General features: G+C 41.7%; 1 protein-coding gene across 11 annotated transcripts in view; it reads left to right on the plus strand.

Annotated features, from left to right (window-relative positions):
- ARHGAP29 (Rho GTPase activating protein 29) overlaps nt 1-15,124 on the plus strand; it is an 81,927-nt gene that overhangs the window by 29,213 nt on the left and 37,590 nt on the right. For 9 of the 11 annotated variants that reach the window (XM_008264860.5, XM_051857470.3, XM_089300312.1 and 6 more), the window contains one exon: nt 7,881-8,015. In XM_008264860.5, coding sequence (XP_008263082.1) covers nt 7,881-8,015 — 135 coding nt within the window. Of the gene's footprint in view, nt 1-5,325; nt 5,402-7,880; nt 8,016-15,124 lie in introns of those variants that run through there. The other 2 variants (XM_089300315.1, XM_070078015.2) reach the window with 1 other exon arrangement.

The following is a 15,124-nucleotide window of genomic DNA, read 5'->3' on the forward strand; positions in this document are numbered from 1 at the left end:
TGCATGAGGACCTGAAAAGTGGAACTAATCTGTTTTCATTTGATGAGCTGAATGAAACAGAAAATAAATGGTGCAGTTAGGTCAAACAATAAATTAAAATTATCATATTACAGGGATAGTTGATAAACTAGCAAACACAGGGTGTAAAAGTTTTTGCTGGCCGGCGCCACGGCTCACTAGGCTAATCCTCCACCTTGTGGTGCCAGCACACCGGGTTCTAGTCCCGGTCTGGGCGCTAGATTCTGTCCCGGTTGCCCCTCTTCCAGGCCAGCTCTCTGCTGTGGCCGGGGAAGGCAGTGGAGGATGGCCCAAGTACTTGGGCCCTGCACCCGCATGGGAGACCAGGATAAGTACCTGGCTCCTGGCTTCGGATCAGTGCGGTGCGCTGGCCGCGGCAGCCATTGGAGGGTGAACCAACGGCAAAGGAAGACCTTTCTCTCTCTGTCTCTCTCACTGTCCACTCTGCCTGTCAAAAAAAAAAAAAAAAAGTTTTTGCTGAGGCCGGCGCCGCAGCTCGCTAGGCTAATCCTCTGCCTACGGCACTGGCACCCTGGGTTCTAGTCCCGGTTGGAGCGCCAGATTCTGTCCCGGTTGCTGCTCTTCCAGTCCAGCTCTCTGCCGTGGCCCGGGAAGGCAGTGGAGGATGGCCCAAGTGCTTGGGCCCTGCACCCACATGGGAGATCAGGAGGAAGCACCTGGCTCCTGGCTTTGGATCGGCACAGCGCACCGGCCTTAGCAGCCATTTGAGGGGTGAACCAACGGAAGGAAGACCTTTCTCTCTGTCTCTCTCTCTCTCTCTCTAACTCGACCTGTCAAAAAAAAAAAAAAGAGTTTTGCTGTTCTACATACCTAGTTTTTAGACATTGGTTGAACTCTATTGTATTTTCATCTGTAATACCTTGTGGAATTAATTTCAGTACCTTTGCAATTGTCACCACCATTACACTTAAAAGTTATATTTAGTTATATGACTAAATTAAATATTATATTTGTTTGCTTAGTACAGATGTAATTTCACAAAATATATTCATAATTTCTATTTTATTTCTAAATGACTTATTACATTACATTACATTAGCCAAAATATTGTAGAACCAGGTTGTATTTGTTAATGAAAGTAATTCTGTGTGAGAAAAATCTGTTTTCAATGGTGTTTAGTTTGAGTAGCTTACACATTAATTATTAACAATTATTTGTGTGTATTAAAAATATAAAACAGCTTCATTTTTCTGGTTTGATATTTATAGTAACCTTATAAGGTGAGTAGAACAGATATTCTTACCCACTTCATTTTATTGATGATGAATATGCCGTCAGTTTTCTGTGTGATTTTTTTTTTTTTTAAGATTTATTTATTTACTTGAAAGACACAAAGTTACAGAGAGGCAGAGCTGGTTCACTCCGTAGAAGGCTGCAGCGGCCGGAGCTGTACCAGTCCGAAACCAGGAGCGTTTTTCGGATCTCCCACGTGGGTGCAGGGGCCCAAGGACTTAGGCCATCTTCTACTGTTTTCCCAGGCCACAGCAGAGAGCTGGATCAGAAGTGGAACAGCTGGGACTGGAACTGGTGCCCATATGGGATGCTGGCACTTCAGGCAGCAGCTTTACCTGCTGTGCCACAGCACTGGCCTCTTTGTATATGATTATTGCACGAAGTGGCAGATCAAAGATTGAAACCAGTTTTCTTGGTCTAAACTGTTGTTTTCTGCTATTCCAGACAGCTACTTACTTTTCTTAAGTTTCAGTGAGAAACAGTTACTGTCTGCTTTACTCACTGCTGCTACGGTTTTGGGGGTTTTGAGGAGAGAGTAGTTTGTTGGTGAAGGAACTGCTTAAATTTATTTTTTTTAAAGAATTATTTTATTTATTTGAAAAACAGAGTTACAGAGAGAGGTAGAGTCAGAGAAAGAGACGTCTTCCATTCTGCTGGTTCACTCCCCAAATGACCGCAATGGCCAGAGCTGTGCCGATCCAAAGCCAGGAGTCAGGAGCTTCTTCTGGATCTCCCACGTGGGTGCAGGGGCCCAAGGACTTGGGCCATCTTCCACTGCTTTCCCAGGCTATAGCAGAGAGCTGGATCGGAAGAGGAGCAGCCAGGACTTGAACCGTTGCCCATATGGGATGCCAGTGCTGCAGGCTGGGGCTTTAACCCACTGCACCACAGCGCTGGCCTCACTGCTTAAATTTCTTAAAACTTTTTTTTTAAGTTAAATTTAAGAGGCTTTTTGCTTCATAAAGAGAATTTGAGGTAGATCTAATGTATGAGGAAAAGAACACTTGGTAAAAATGGACCCCCCCCCCCTTTTTCTATCAATTATATGGCACAGAAAGTTGTGGACTTGCTAATTTGTGAAGTCCTAGGTGAAACATCATGGGATATGCTGATGTCCTAAAAGTTGGCCCTTCGGCCCAAATATACGGGAGGAGTTTGAGTTTGAGTCTTCGTGATTGACATTTTCTTTATTTGATTGTGTTCATTTTTGTTGAGCTTTACAAACTTCAGAAGTGTGTTTAACTGCAGGAATTGGGATGATTCTTGGTGCAATTTAAAGTACTGCTGAAACCTAATTACTAAGTAACTACTGCTTTTCAGCATGTTGATTTGGAACATCTTTGATATCTGTAAAGATTTCCTTGTAGGAAAAAAGGATTTCAAGTTGGTGAGCCATTTATCCTGACAGTCATTGTAGTGTTTTGCCCTTATTTTTAAGGAAAAAACTATTGCTGGGATTCTTATGATCCTTTTATACTGTTAAGAAAATTATAGGCCGGCGCCACAGCTCAATAGGCTAACCTCTGCCTTTTGGCGCCGGCACACCGGGTTCTAGTCCCGGTCAGGGCGCCGGATTCTGTCCCGGTTGCCCCTCTTCCAGGCCAGCTCTCTGCTGTGGCCCGGGAGTGCAGCGGAGGATGGCCCAAGTGCTTGGGTCCTGCACCCCATGGGAGACCAGGAAAAGCACCTGGCTCCTGGCTTCGGATCAGCGCGGTGCACTGGCCGCAGCGGCCATTGGAGGTGAACCAACAGCAAAAGGAAGACCTTTCTCTCTGTCTCTCTCTCTCTCTGTCCACTCTGTCAAAAAAAAAAAAAGAAAAAAATTGAAAACTGAAAATTATTGAGGATCCCAGAATTTCTGTGTAAGTGGGTTATAGCAATTGCAGATTACAAATCAGATGTTTTAGTCTGTTTTCCATTGCAGTAACAATGGAAGCTTCTCGGGTTATGTATAGAGAAGAGAGTTTTATTTAGTTCACAGTTTGGGAGACTGAAAGTGCAAACCATAAGGCTCCAGCCCTTGTGAGAGCCCCTTTGTCTGGATCCCACCAATGGCGTCTTGGTGGAAGCATGTGTGAAACGACCAGCTCACAGTGGGAGATAGATGTTTTTCACTCATTTACTTACCATGGGGTGTTTGCAACACTTGCGAGGCAGGAAGCTAGGGAGTGCAGAGGCCAGCCTTGCTGCGTGCCCGGGGTTCCCTGAGAACTAGGTTCCTCTGCCCTCCATGACCTAACCTAGTCTCCACCTCTTAAAGATTCCAGCACCTCTCACACTGCCACGCTGGGTCCAGACACAACAGGAACCCAGGGAGGGGGACCTACTCGAACTATGGCACCACGTTAGAAATGAAAACTGAGAAGACTGAAAGTAGTTTTTAAATGTACTAATTCCTATATAATTAATTTCCCTGACTCTGAGAAGACCAAAGTTATTCCCTTGGTTTTCTTAGGTCATTAATATTTTGTACTTCTTGCTTAATACCCAATAGAATTTTAGATATTGGTAGTCATTGTTAAAACTCTTAACAATGCAAAATCAAGTTCTTTGGGCCTGAGACTTCAAAATAATACAAAATGGTCTCAGAATCTTTTCTAGGTATCCTCATATCTGTAGATTTTGTTGGGAAATACTGGAGTAGGGGATGGAAATGTCTTTTTCCTTTTAAGACCAACAATAGAGTAGGTTTCAAAAGAGTACAGTGTAACTCTCCGACAACAGATAACCATTCAGCCTTGTTTTGATAAGTAGGCAGTAGTATTTGGTATACTACTATTTTGTTGTTGTTGTTGTTTTAGTTATATATGTGCCAGAGAAGAGACTTTGCCATGCAAAAGTAGAGGGAAAAGCTAGAGATTGGGAAGATTTTATAATTGTTATTTCTTACAAATAAGTTTCTTTTATTTCAGCCTAGTAGAGGTTCTGCTTCAGAGCTCACCTGTGTTATAAAGCTATTTCTACTGCTACATAAATTAATCATTAAAAATAGCTGCAAACATTGCTTGCTATGTTCTAGTCACTGTTCTAAGTTCTTTTTATGTTTTTACTCATTTATTCCATCCTATGAAATATCAACCATTTTCTTATTTACAAGTTAACTTAGATATTTGATTGTCACAGCGGGGAGAGAGTTGAAAGAGCACTCCTATCCACTGGTTCACTCCCAAATGCCCATGTGGCCCCTGGCTGTGGCCAAAACTGGGATCTGAATTCAATCCAAGTCTCCTACATGGCTTGCAGGAGCCCAGGTACCCGAGCCATCACTGTTGCCTCTCGGGGTCTGCATCAGGGAGTAGCTGGGGGAGCTGAGCTGGATATGAGACCCAGAGACTCTGATATCTCAACCAGTGTGCCGGATGCCTGCCCCATTTTCTTCCTTCTATAGGTGGTGAAACAGGCACAGGGAGCTTCAGTAACTCTCCCGAGATTCCTCATCCGAGGAGTTGGAATTTAAACCAAGTGGTCTGGTTCTAGAGGCTGTGGTTTGTAGCCACTACACGGTTTTGCCTCAGCTGAGTAAACCTACCAACCTACCTACCAACCATGATTATAAAATACATAAAGGAGAATTCCTTAAACTGCAGATTCGTATTTCCCCTGGGCATTAAAATTATACATTAATTTTTAAAATTATATATTTATGGGAAAAATTCCAACCGTACAAAAATTCCAAAAATCTTTTGCCTACTTTTATTTTTATAACAGACTTCATTTGGAAGAGCCTGACAGTTCCCAACATATCTAAATAATGTATGAGATGAAAATGCCGATTTCCTGATTTGATCATTGTTCACATGTAGCAAATTATACTGCATACTGTTAACATGTACAAATACTATGTTTAAATAAAAATAGTTGATTGGGGCATAGTTTCTGATTTACAGAAGAATGAAGATAATGGTACAAAGTTCCCCTATATCCTATGCTGTTTTCCCTATTTAGCATCATACATCTGTTTGAGTTAATGAACCAGTATTTGGTAATAACCAATAGTAGTGATAACGTTGTTACTAATTAAAGCCCATCATTATTCGCATTTCCATAGATCTTCTATGATGTCCTTTTTCTCTCCCAGGATTCGGTCATACTACATTTAGTTGTCATGTCTTCTAGGCTCACCTCAGCTGTAAGTTTCTCAAACTCTCATTTTTGACATCTTCACTGTTTGAAGGAGGACTGGTCAGACACTCTGTAGAATGCCTTGATGAGAATTTGAGGTTTTCCTCATCATTAGAATGGGGTGATGGGATATTTGCAAGAAGGTTGCAGATGTAAAGCGCCCTTTTGCTCACATGCTGTTGAAGATGCTCACTGTGAACATGTCTTGTCACGGTGATGTTAGCCTGATCAGCTGTTCTCTGTAGTGTTTGTCAAGTCTCTCCACCGTAGAGTCACTCTTGTCCTCTGTCCTGTGCTCAGAAGGCAGTCACTGTCATTGCCCACTTACGGGGCTATGCTTCATCTCCTATCTAGCATGTGAAATATTTAGAATTCTTTTGCACGCAATTGGTTTCTTCTCCCCCATTTATTTATGAAATCATTTATATCTATCTGGACTCATTACTACTTTATTGTTTGTTGCTGAAATTGTTCCAGCTTCAGTCACCAGCAGCTCTTTCACTTGGCTCCTGTGTACCTTTTTTTTTTTTTTTTTTTTTTTTTAAAAGACAGGCAGAGTTACAGACAGAGGGAGAGACAAAGAGAAAGGTCCTCCACCCTCTGGTTCACTCCCCAAACGGCCAAAACGGCCGGAGTTAGGCTGATCAGGAGCCAGGAGCTTTTTCCAAGTCTCCCATGCAGGTGCAGGGGCCTGGGCTTTCCCAGGCCATAGGCAGAGAGATGGATTGCAAGAGGAGCAGCTGGCACACAAACAGGCACCCATATGGGATGCTGGTGCCTTAGGCGGAGGCTTAGTCTACTGCGCCACAGGGCTGGCCCTCCTGTGCACCTTTGACGTACCCTCCTCACTGTTGTTTTTCTTTTTAGTTTTTTTTAAAGCTCTTCCTTATTTCCTGGCACAACAAGGTGCTCCTGACTCAGCTTGTATATTTCCTGTACATTCGCTTAGGATAATGATCCAGGAATAAGCTTATTGTGCTAACATGATTAAAAGTAGCACCCCCCTTTTGATTCGCAAAGGTATTTTGATTTGGCTAATAAATTATAAGGTCGTCTTATTTACAGGGACAGTAAAACTCTGTCTATCCCTGTAATCACAGGGATGGTGCCAATGAATGGGTTATAGAATAGGGTTAGACAGCTGGGTACTAAGAAAGAAAGAAGAACCATCGGGGCAGCACCACTCTGTTCCAGCTGCTGTGGCCAAGGAGGAAAGTGGGCCTGGCAGGGACAGAAATCTTCAGTTTATATCATGATTCCTCAGGTTTTCATCATTGGCAGTTAATTCAGTTTTTTAAAAAATGCACAACTTTTTATTAAAGATCTGGGCATTTTATCATACATATTATATCAGCTTGTAAAATGTACAGATAAAATGATGGCTCTTTTATGTCCATGAATTACTGATTTCCAGTAACTGTTGATTATAAAGAATTAATTCCAGGGCTCAGCACAGTGGCATAGTAGGCTAAGTCTCTGCCTGTGGTGCTGGCATCACATATGGGTACCTGTTTGTATCCTGGCTGTTCCTCTTACAATCCAGCTCTCTGGTTATGGCCTGGGAAAGCAGTGGAAGATGGCCCAAGTGCTTGGGTCCTTAAAACTACATGGGAGACCTGGGAGAAACTCCCGGCTTGCTCCTGTCTTTGAATCAGCCCAGCTCCAGCCCTTGCTGCCATCTGGGGAATGAACCAGTAGATGAAAGACCTTTCATTCTGTCTCTCCCTCTCTCTGCCTGTAACTCTACCTTTCAAATAAATAAATAAAATCTTTAAAAAAAATCAATTCCAGTGTGGAAAGTTAACACACAAGAACCAATGTTGTTGTGGCATAGTGGGTAAAGCCGCCACCTGCAGCGCCAGCATTTCCATACTGTTCCCAACTGCTCTACTTCCTATCCAGCTCCCAGCTGATGGCCCGGGAAAAGCAGTGGAAGATGGCCCAAGTGATTGGGCCCCTGCACTCATGGGGGAGACCTGGAAGAAGCTCCTGGCTCCTGGCTTTGGCCTGGCCCAGTCCTGGCCATTATGGCCATCTACATAGTGAACTAGAGGGTGGAAGATCCCTACTTGTTTCTCCCTCTGTCTCTGTAACTGGCTTTCAAATAAATAAATAAATAAATCTAAAAAAAAAAAAAGTTAACATACAAAGTGTATGGTGATCAAAACATAAGGCAAGAAAAACTTAACCTTGTGAAGCTGCCTCAAGGGAAATCTGGAGAGCATATTTAGACCGAGAAAACGGTGAAAGGTGAAATACTAAATTGGCCATAACTGAGAGAGCCTTTGAAACCCTTACTGAATTAGAATGACAATGTTTCTAAGGCTATGTAAATCGTATGTAATTACATAATGAAAATAGAAAGGCAAAAGGTGTAGCCAGGGCTCCCATCTGACATGTGCTTCAATTTGTGATCTTTTTAGTTTAAGTTCCCAGAACTTTGCTTTGGAAACAAATCCTTAAATTTTTTCTTTTTCCTTTTCAAGACTGTTTCAAAGAAGTCATTCATATACGTCTGGATGAGCTTCTCCGTGTTTTAAAGTCTATAATGAATAAACATCAGAACCTCAATTCAGTTGATCTTCAAAATGCTGCAGAGATGCTTACTGCGAAAGTGAAAGGTAAGGAAGATATATTACAACGGGATTGCCGTGGGCGGAAAGGGTCCAAGCACTGCATTCTGGTCCATGATGACCGTATAGCCACTCAGCTGTGGCATTTGTAGGTTGTATATCAGTAAGGAGTTACGTATGCTTTGCTATTAAATGTTTCCATTAAATCACACCTTGTAAAAGCTAAAACTTTATTTGCAGTAGACACTTAAAAATACTAAAACAACTGAAGCTGAAACTTTGAATTTTATGAACGAGAGGATGCTCTTTTTCTGAATGTACAAAAGGTCTTTCTTGGTTATGTGAGGACATTTGGTGTTGGAACGTGGTCATTTGTAGCAAATCTATTTAAAAGAGGGAACAAGATGGACAGCAAGGAGACTTAACTGGGATCTTATTTTAAAAGTATGAAAATTAAATTAAAATTGTGTGTGGCATATATGAGATGAAACTTGAGAATTGAGATATTATCCTCTGATGAAATGACTTGCCACTGAAAATGGTTGAAATTACCTTGGGCTGCAATATATAAGACGGATTGAGAGTAGAGGGAGTATTTGAGAAGAGAAGAGGCAAGGGAGACCAGTTGGAGGTGAAGGTTGAGGGTCTAAGCTGGGATCTGGCAGTGGTAGAGGATGGCTGTTATATAAGAGTGGATGGATGTCATCTTAACAAAGCATAAGATAGGCAGAATGTGAGAGGTCATGGACACGTGTGGCATTGAAGCTGTGAAACTGGGGCTTGTTCATGTACAGGCGGTGATGGAGGAGAGTGACCTGACTCAAGGTTCTGCTGAATAAATGGGTGCCTGTAGATCCCACAAAGAGAGGCAGAATTGAGGAGCAGAGAAGTGTCCAGCTTGCAGGCAGGTGATTTGGGGAAAGGTGATATTTTAAGAAGTGCCCTTCACTGTTCAATGCCATTGATAAGTGATACAGATTTTGAAGTAGTGTAACTATAAAAAGCTACCTTTGTGGTGTAGTGGAGACAAAGACGGAAGAGGTGGCAGCAGTCCCATAGTCCATTCTGTGAATGAGGAAAAGAAAGCTGCTTTTGGGAGAGGGACTACTATTCTTGAGTCTCAGACTAAGTAGGGATTGCCTGGGTTGGAGATGGGGGTGGAGCCGTGATGTGAGCCTGGGGTACAAGGGCTTTGGATATGAAGAGATAATGATAATGATAATGGTGAACATACTCATATTTGGAAAGGGCAAGTTTTAAGGCATGAGGCAGGAAGAGAAAATAGAAACCTTGCTAATAAAATAAACCCCTCTCCAAATTTCTCTTTGACACAGATTCATCATGATTGTGTTTTCTTTTTTCTGTATTTTTAAGCTGAAAAAATAGTAACTGATTTTAAATGGGATAGTTTCTATTAAGACTTTTAAAAATGTGCTTAGTAACCAAATTTGTTTTTAAATAGATTGTTTACAAGTGCCACTTAACTTGACTTAGATAGGGAAACTTGTGTCTATAGATAGTAAAATTTCCATGCTTGGAAATAGCGACCTGGTTCAATTGTTGTCAGTAGCTATTGTGTGCAGGCAGGATGTCCTGGGGAAGGAGTGTGACTGTGTAGTTGGTGTCCACATTCCAGACTCAGTCCTGAAGAGAGTGGTCTCTTAGCCGCCTTGAAGATCTTTAGTCTTTGAGGTCAAGCAGTCTTTAGGATGTCACCTCCCAGGCTGTCTCTGCACTTGACTTTATTGGTGCTGTTTTACTTTGTATTGGTGAAATATGACAGAGTACTTCGTTGTTGGGAAACACACTCTATTTCAGTGGGATTCTGTAGATTAGAAAACTTTAAAAATGGAGTTTCTTTGGGGTAAGTGTTTATATTTTTAAATAAAACTTCTCTTTACCCACTGCTGTTAATTTTGAGGCTCTCTAAAACTACCACTGATATCCCAAATTAAAAATACCCAGTAAACTGAAAAATGGAACTCAAATCCAAGCTTACTTCTTTCATTCAATGATAATTTGATTTTCAAAACCTGGAAAAGGAAGGGAAAGGTATTAATTTTAAATATCTGTACTAAACAGTAAGTGCTCTGCATATTTTAGTCTTTGCCAAAAAAAAAAAAAAAACCACTATGTCCATTTTTGTTATCTTTATTTTATGGAGGAAAGGTTAAAGAAAAACTTTTGTATGGCTGGATCAGAAATATGACAGGAAGACAAAGATCATTTCATCTTAACCCCCTTATTGCACTTAAAAACCAGCAGTGACCTGAACAGTTGACTTGTATGGGGGGTCTTATCTGTAAAATCTATTTTTCAGATTCATCAAACTATTAAAAATATATGTGCGCGCACACACACACACAGAATACCTTCAGAATCAGAGATATATAATGTTGTGTGTGCTACCACAGGTTTGAATGCATGGAGTCTCTACTTCCTATTCAGAAGAAGTGAGAAATTGGAATCTTTCATTGTTTTAATTCTTTTTATTTTAAAAGTGGCATTTACCCTTTAATAACTTTAAAGGAAAAATTCTTAGCTTTCCTCCATTCATTCTAGTGGTGATTTGTATTTCCTGTGTCTCCTCCTGTTTCCAAGCAGGAAGTTCAGTCCGACAAAATATTTGCAATATGGTAAGAGAGATACAGCCTATTTTTGAAGCAGATAAAGACATCTTCAGAACTCAGTCATTTATTATCTACCTAATATTTGTGTTGTCACTATTTTAAATTATTTCAATCAGTCTTATTTGTAATATGAATGAAAATTATTTTATTTAGGTTTTTCCAGGTCTGTATTTTACCTTATATGTAAAAATTTGTAAGTAAGAAGGAAAAACAAACCTAACTGCACTTTCAGGATTGTAGAAGCTGCATGTTTTATTTCTGTTTTGCAAACTTAATTTTTTCAATCTGCATTTCATTCACACAGTTCAAATTGCAAATGATATAGGAGGCTATTCCACAAGGAAGTTTCTTTCCTACTCCAGACCTGTAGCCATCCATTATTTCCCCTGGATAAGCAGCAACTATTCCTGCTTCCTCATGTGTCATTCCAAAGATATATTACACATATACAAGCAAAAAAGTATGCGAGGATTTCAAAATTTTTTTGCACCAAAGTGAACTTACCTTTTTCCATGAACTTCTGAAGTACATGTACAGGGTATCTTTTAGTTCCATTTTTCCATACTTTTTGAAGCTCCCCTATATATGTTTTCTTTTTCTTTTTTTTTTTTAATTTTTTTTATTTATTTTGAGAGGTAGAATTACAGACAATGAGAGAGAGAGAGACAGAGAGAAAGGTCTTCCATCTGCTGGTTCATTCCCCAAATGGCCACAATGGCCAGAGCTGCACCGATCTGAAGCCAGGAGCCAGGAGCTTCTTCCAGGTCTCCCATGCGGGTGCAGGGGCCTAATGACTTGAGCTATCTTGTACTGCTTTCTCAGGCCAAAGCAGAGAGCTGGATCGGAAGAGGAGCAGCCTAGAACTGGCACCCATATGGGATGTGGGCGCCCCAGGTGGAGGATTAACCCACTGTGCCACAGCGCTGGCTCCATGTTTTCTTTTTCAACTGTCTTGTTACACAGGTGGTAGCATTCTGCTCCTTGCTCATTTCTGTGCACAAAAAGGGTTTCCTTATTCTTTGTTTTCAAACTGTAATTTCTTATATTGATGTACTCTATTTAACCAATTCAATACTAATAGATGTTTAGCCTGTTTCCTTTTTTTTTTTTTTTTTTTTTTTGCTGTAACACGTGTCATTAAATAGCCATGTAGGTTCATAGATGGACAATCGCTGGCTCAGTGAATGCGCGTTTATAACTTTTGATAGTACCAACAGCCCTCCCTGGAGGTTCCGCCCTTTGAAAGCAAAGCTGAAGCCGCTGAGTGCCTGCACCTTTGCCAACAGCTGGTTACCAAGCTTTTGTTATCCAGTCTGTGAGTGAAAACTGGCAGCTCTCTGTGAATTTGATAAGCATTTTCCTCATTTTGAGTGTAGTCTGCCATCTTTTCATTTACTCAGAGTCATTTGTGCATCCTTTTATGTGAATAAAACTTGAGCCATTACCAGCTGCCTTCTAGAGTACACATTAGCAAGCTGGAATTGTCCAGAAGCAGAGCCGGGACTCAAACCAGACACTAATAGGAGATGCAGGCATCCCAAGTAGTGTCCTAATTGCTATGCCAAGTACCTGCCCCCATTAACATTTTTTTTTTGACAGAGTTAGAATGTGAGAGAGACAGAGAGAAAGGTCTTCCTTCCGTTGGTTCACCCCCCAAATGGCCACTATGGCCGCCGCTGCACCAACCTGAAGTCAGGAGCCAGGTGCTTCTTCCTGGTCTCCCATGCGGGTGCAGGTGCCCAGGCACTTGGGCCATCCTCCACTGCCTTCCCCGGGCCACAGCAGAGAACTGGAATGGAAGAGGAGCAATCGGGACTAGAACCCAGCACCCATATGGGATGCTGGCACCACAAAGCGGAGGATTAACCAAGTGAGCCACAGTGCCAGCTCCCTATTATGTAAATCTTAAAACTTTTCCCCCAGTGTGTTTTCCTTTTCATTTAAATAGTGGTTTATCTTCTATTAGTAATTTTAATTCAGTAGTTTCAAACTATGTAACATTAAGTTAGAAGAATATGACCCAGTATTTTTAAAATATGAAAAAGAGAAGAAAAATCAGAGTGTAGCACTCACTGTAAAAGATTTCAGTTTGTTTTCAGAAGCTTTATAGGCATTACATATTTAACTATAGTCAAGTATGATATACTGTACCATATTTGGTATAATTAGTCATAATACAGTATGTTTTTTTTTCTGAAGGTCATGGTCAGAAATGTTTGAACATTGCTGCTCTAATAGGTTGGATGAAGGCTATTCACATGCTTTCTTTGTTTCAGTTTTCATTTATTTATTGGAGAGGCAAAGAGAGAAAGAGACACAGAGAAAGAGCTCTCATCTGACACCGGGAGCTAGCAACTCAGTCCACATCTCCTGCCTAGATGGTAGGAACTCAGTTACCTGAGTCACCACCTATTGCCTTCCAAGATTGGCATGAGCAGGAATCTGAAGTCAGGAGCCAGGAATCAAATCCAGATACACTGATGTGGCACACGTGTGTCATAACCAATGTTGTAACCACCAAGCCGAATGGCTGGCCTTCATGTGATGTCTTAAGGAGCGAGTAAATGTGTCCTCATGCTTAGTGTGGTGGCTTTACTATGGGACCCAAGGGAGGCAATTATTTAAACCTTAGGTAACATTTTGATGAGATTTTTGAAGAATTGTTAATAAAGGGGAGAAAATAGAGACAAAGATACCAATGAACAGGTTCTTTTTTTTTTTTTTTTTTTTTTTTGTATTTGATAGGTAGGGTTAGAATGTGAGAGAAAAAGACAGAGAGATAGGTCTGCCTTCTGTTGGTTCACCCCCCCAAATGGCCACTACGGCTGGGGCTGCACCAATCCAAAGCCAGGAGCTGGGTGCTTCCTCCCGGTCTCCCATGGGGTGCAGGGGCCCAAGCACTTGGGCCATCCTCTACTGCCTTCCCCGGCCACAGCAGAGAGCTGGACTGGAAGAGGAGCAACTAGGACTAGAACCCAGTGCCCGTATGGGATGCCAGTGCTGCAGGCGGAGGATTAACCAAGTGAGCCACAGCGCCAGCCCCTGAACAGGTTCTTAAAAAATGCAAACTACAGGGAAGACATGAAAAAATAATTTGGAGGTACTTTGAAAACAAAGCTAATGAATTCAGGAGTGCATGGAAAAGAGTAGATGGTGAAAGAGTAGAGGAAGAAACCTGTCAAACATACAATTGGAAGTGCAAGTCAGGAGCTCAGAGGTTAAAACTAGACAGGTAGTTCGGGATTTGCTCTCTTAAAGGACTGGAAATGGATAGAGTCCTGTGGCAGCAATGTGCAGAGAGGAGAGCCCAGGTGAGCAGGCAAGACTGAAAGTAGGGACTGTCCACGGATAGACAGGACTGACAGAGGCTTTGTGCTTTACGGTTGTTTGCTCACTTGTTCCTCTGAATAATATGCCATTTTACATTTGAGATGTAGCCAGAGGACCACAGGAAATAGCCAAAGGTCAGATTTGAACTGGGGCCTGAACCTCAGGAGCATTACTTCTTCCAGTTACTATAACTTGCTTCTAAGAGAACCAAGTACCTTGAAGTTGAAGGTAATAGTTAATATTTGCAGTAATTAATTGCAGCTGACGTTGTTGAGGATGTACTTGCTTGTATGCCAGACCCTGTTAAACTGCCTACAAGTAGTATCATGTGTAACCTTCAGAGCAGCTGTTTGAGGTCAGTGCTGTTCTGTCAGCTGCAGAGAAGGAACCAGGGATTTGGAGAAAAGGCTGTGCAAGTTTCAGACATATGATGTGGTAGAGTTGTTGAAAGTTGGAATAAGGTCAAATAGGATGAAGACTTAGAAGAAAAAAGGTCTTCAGTTGTTCTATTTACTCCATCTACTTGAGAGGCAGAGAGAGAAATCACTCCCATTGGCTGGCGGTTTACTCCTCAAATGCCCCCAGTGGCTGGGAATGGGGAGCAGAACTGGGAACTCAATCCAGGTCTCCCACATGGGTGACAGGAGCCCAATTGCTTGTGCCATCACTGTTGCCTCCTGGGGTCTGCATCAGCAGGAAGCTGGAGTGAGGACCCGAGCACTCCAGGTGTGTCTTAGTCACCAGCGTCTTAGTCACCAGGGCAAATGGCTGTCCTCGGCCTCCAGTTTTGAAAGGGAGAAGGTGATTGCTGACAGTGTTGTTCAGTGGTATTGTATGAAAGTAACAGTTAATATTTATTGAACATTTTCTATTAGATAGTCCATGTTCTAAGTTCATTTAATCTTCACAACAACTCTCAAAGTACGTAATTATAATGAAAACCCAGGCACAGAGGGCTTCGGTTACATAAGGTAGTAAGAGACAGAGCTTTAATTAAATCTAGGCAGACTGGTTTCAGAACCTATCCTCTAAACCAGGGGTGGCAAATATTAGGGCCAAATCTGGCTTGTGCCTGTTTTTATAAATAAGATTTTATTGGAGCAGAGCCACTCTTATTTGTGTATTATCTACTAGTCCTTCAGAGCTGAGTGGTTGCAGCGGACCACCTTCTTGAAAAGCCTTAATGTTTACTACCTG

The sequence above is a fragment of the Oryctolagus cuniculus genome, chromosome 7, assembly GCF_051225735.1.
Source record: "Oryctolagus cuniculus isolate XC-2025 breed Fujian yellow rabbit chromosome 7, ASM5122573v1, whole genome shotgun sequence".
Taxonomy (NCBI): domain Eukaryota; kingdom Metazoa; phylum Chordata; class Mammalia; order Lagomorpha; family Leporidae; genus Oryctolagus; species Oryctolagus cuniculus.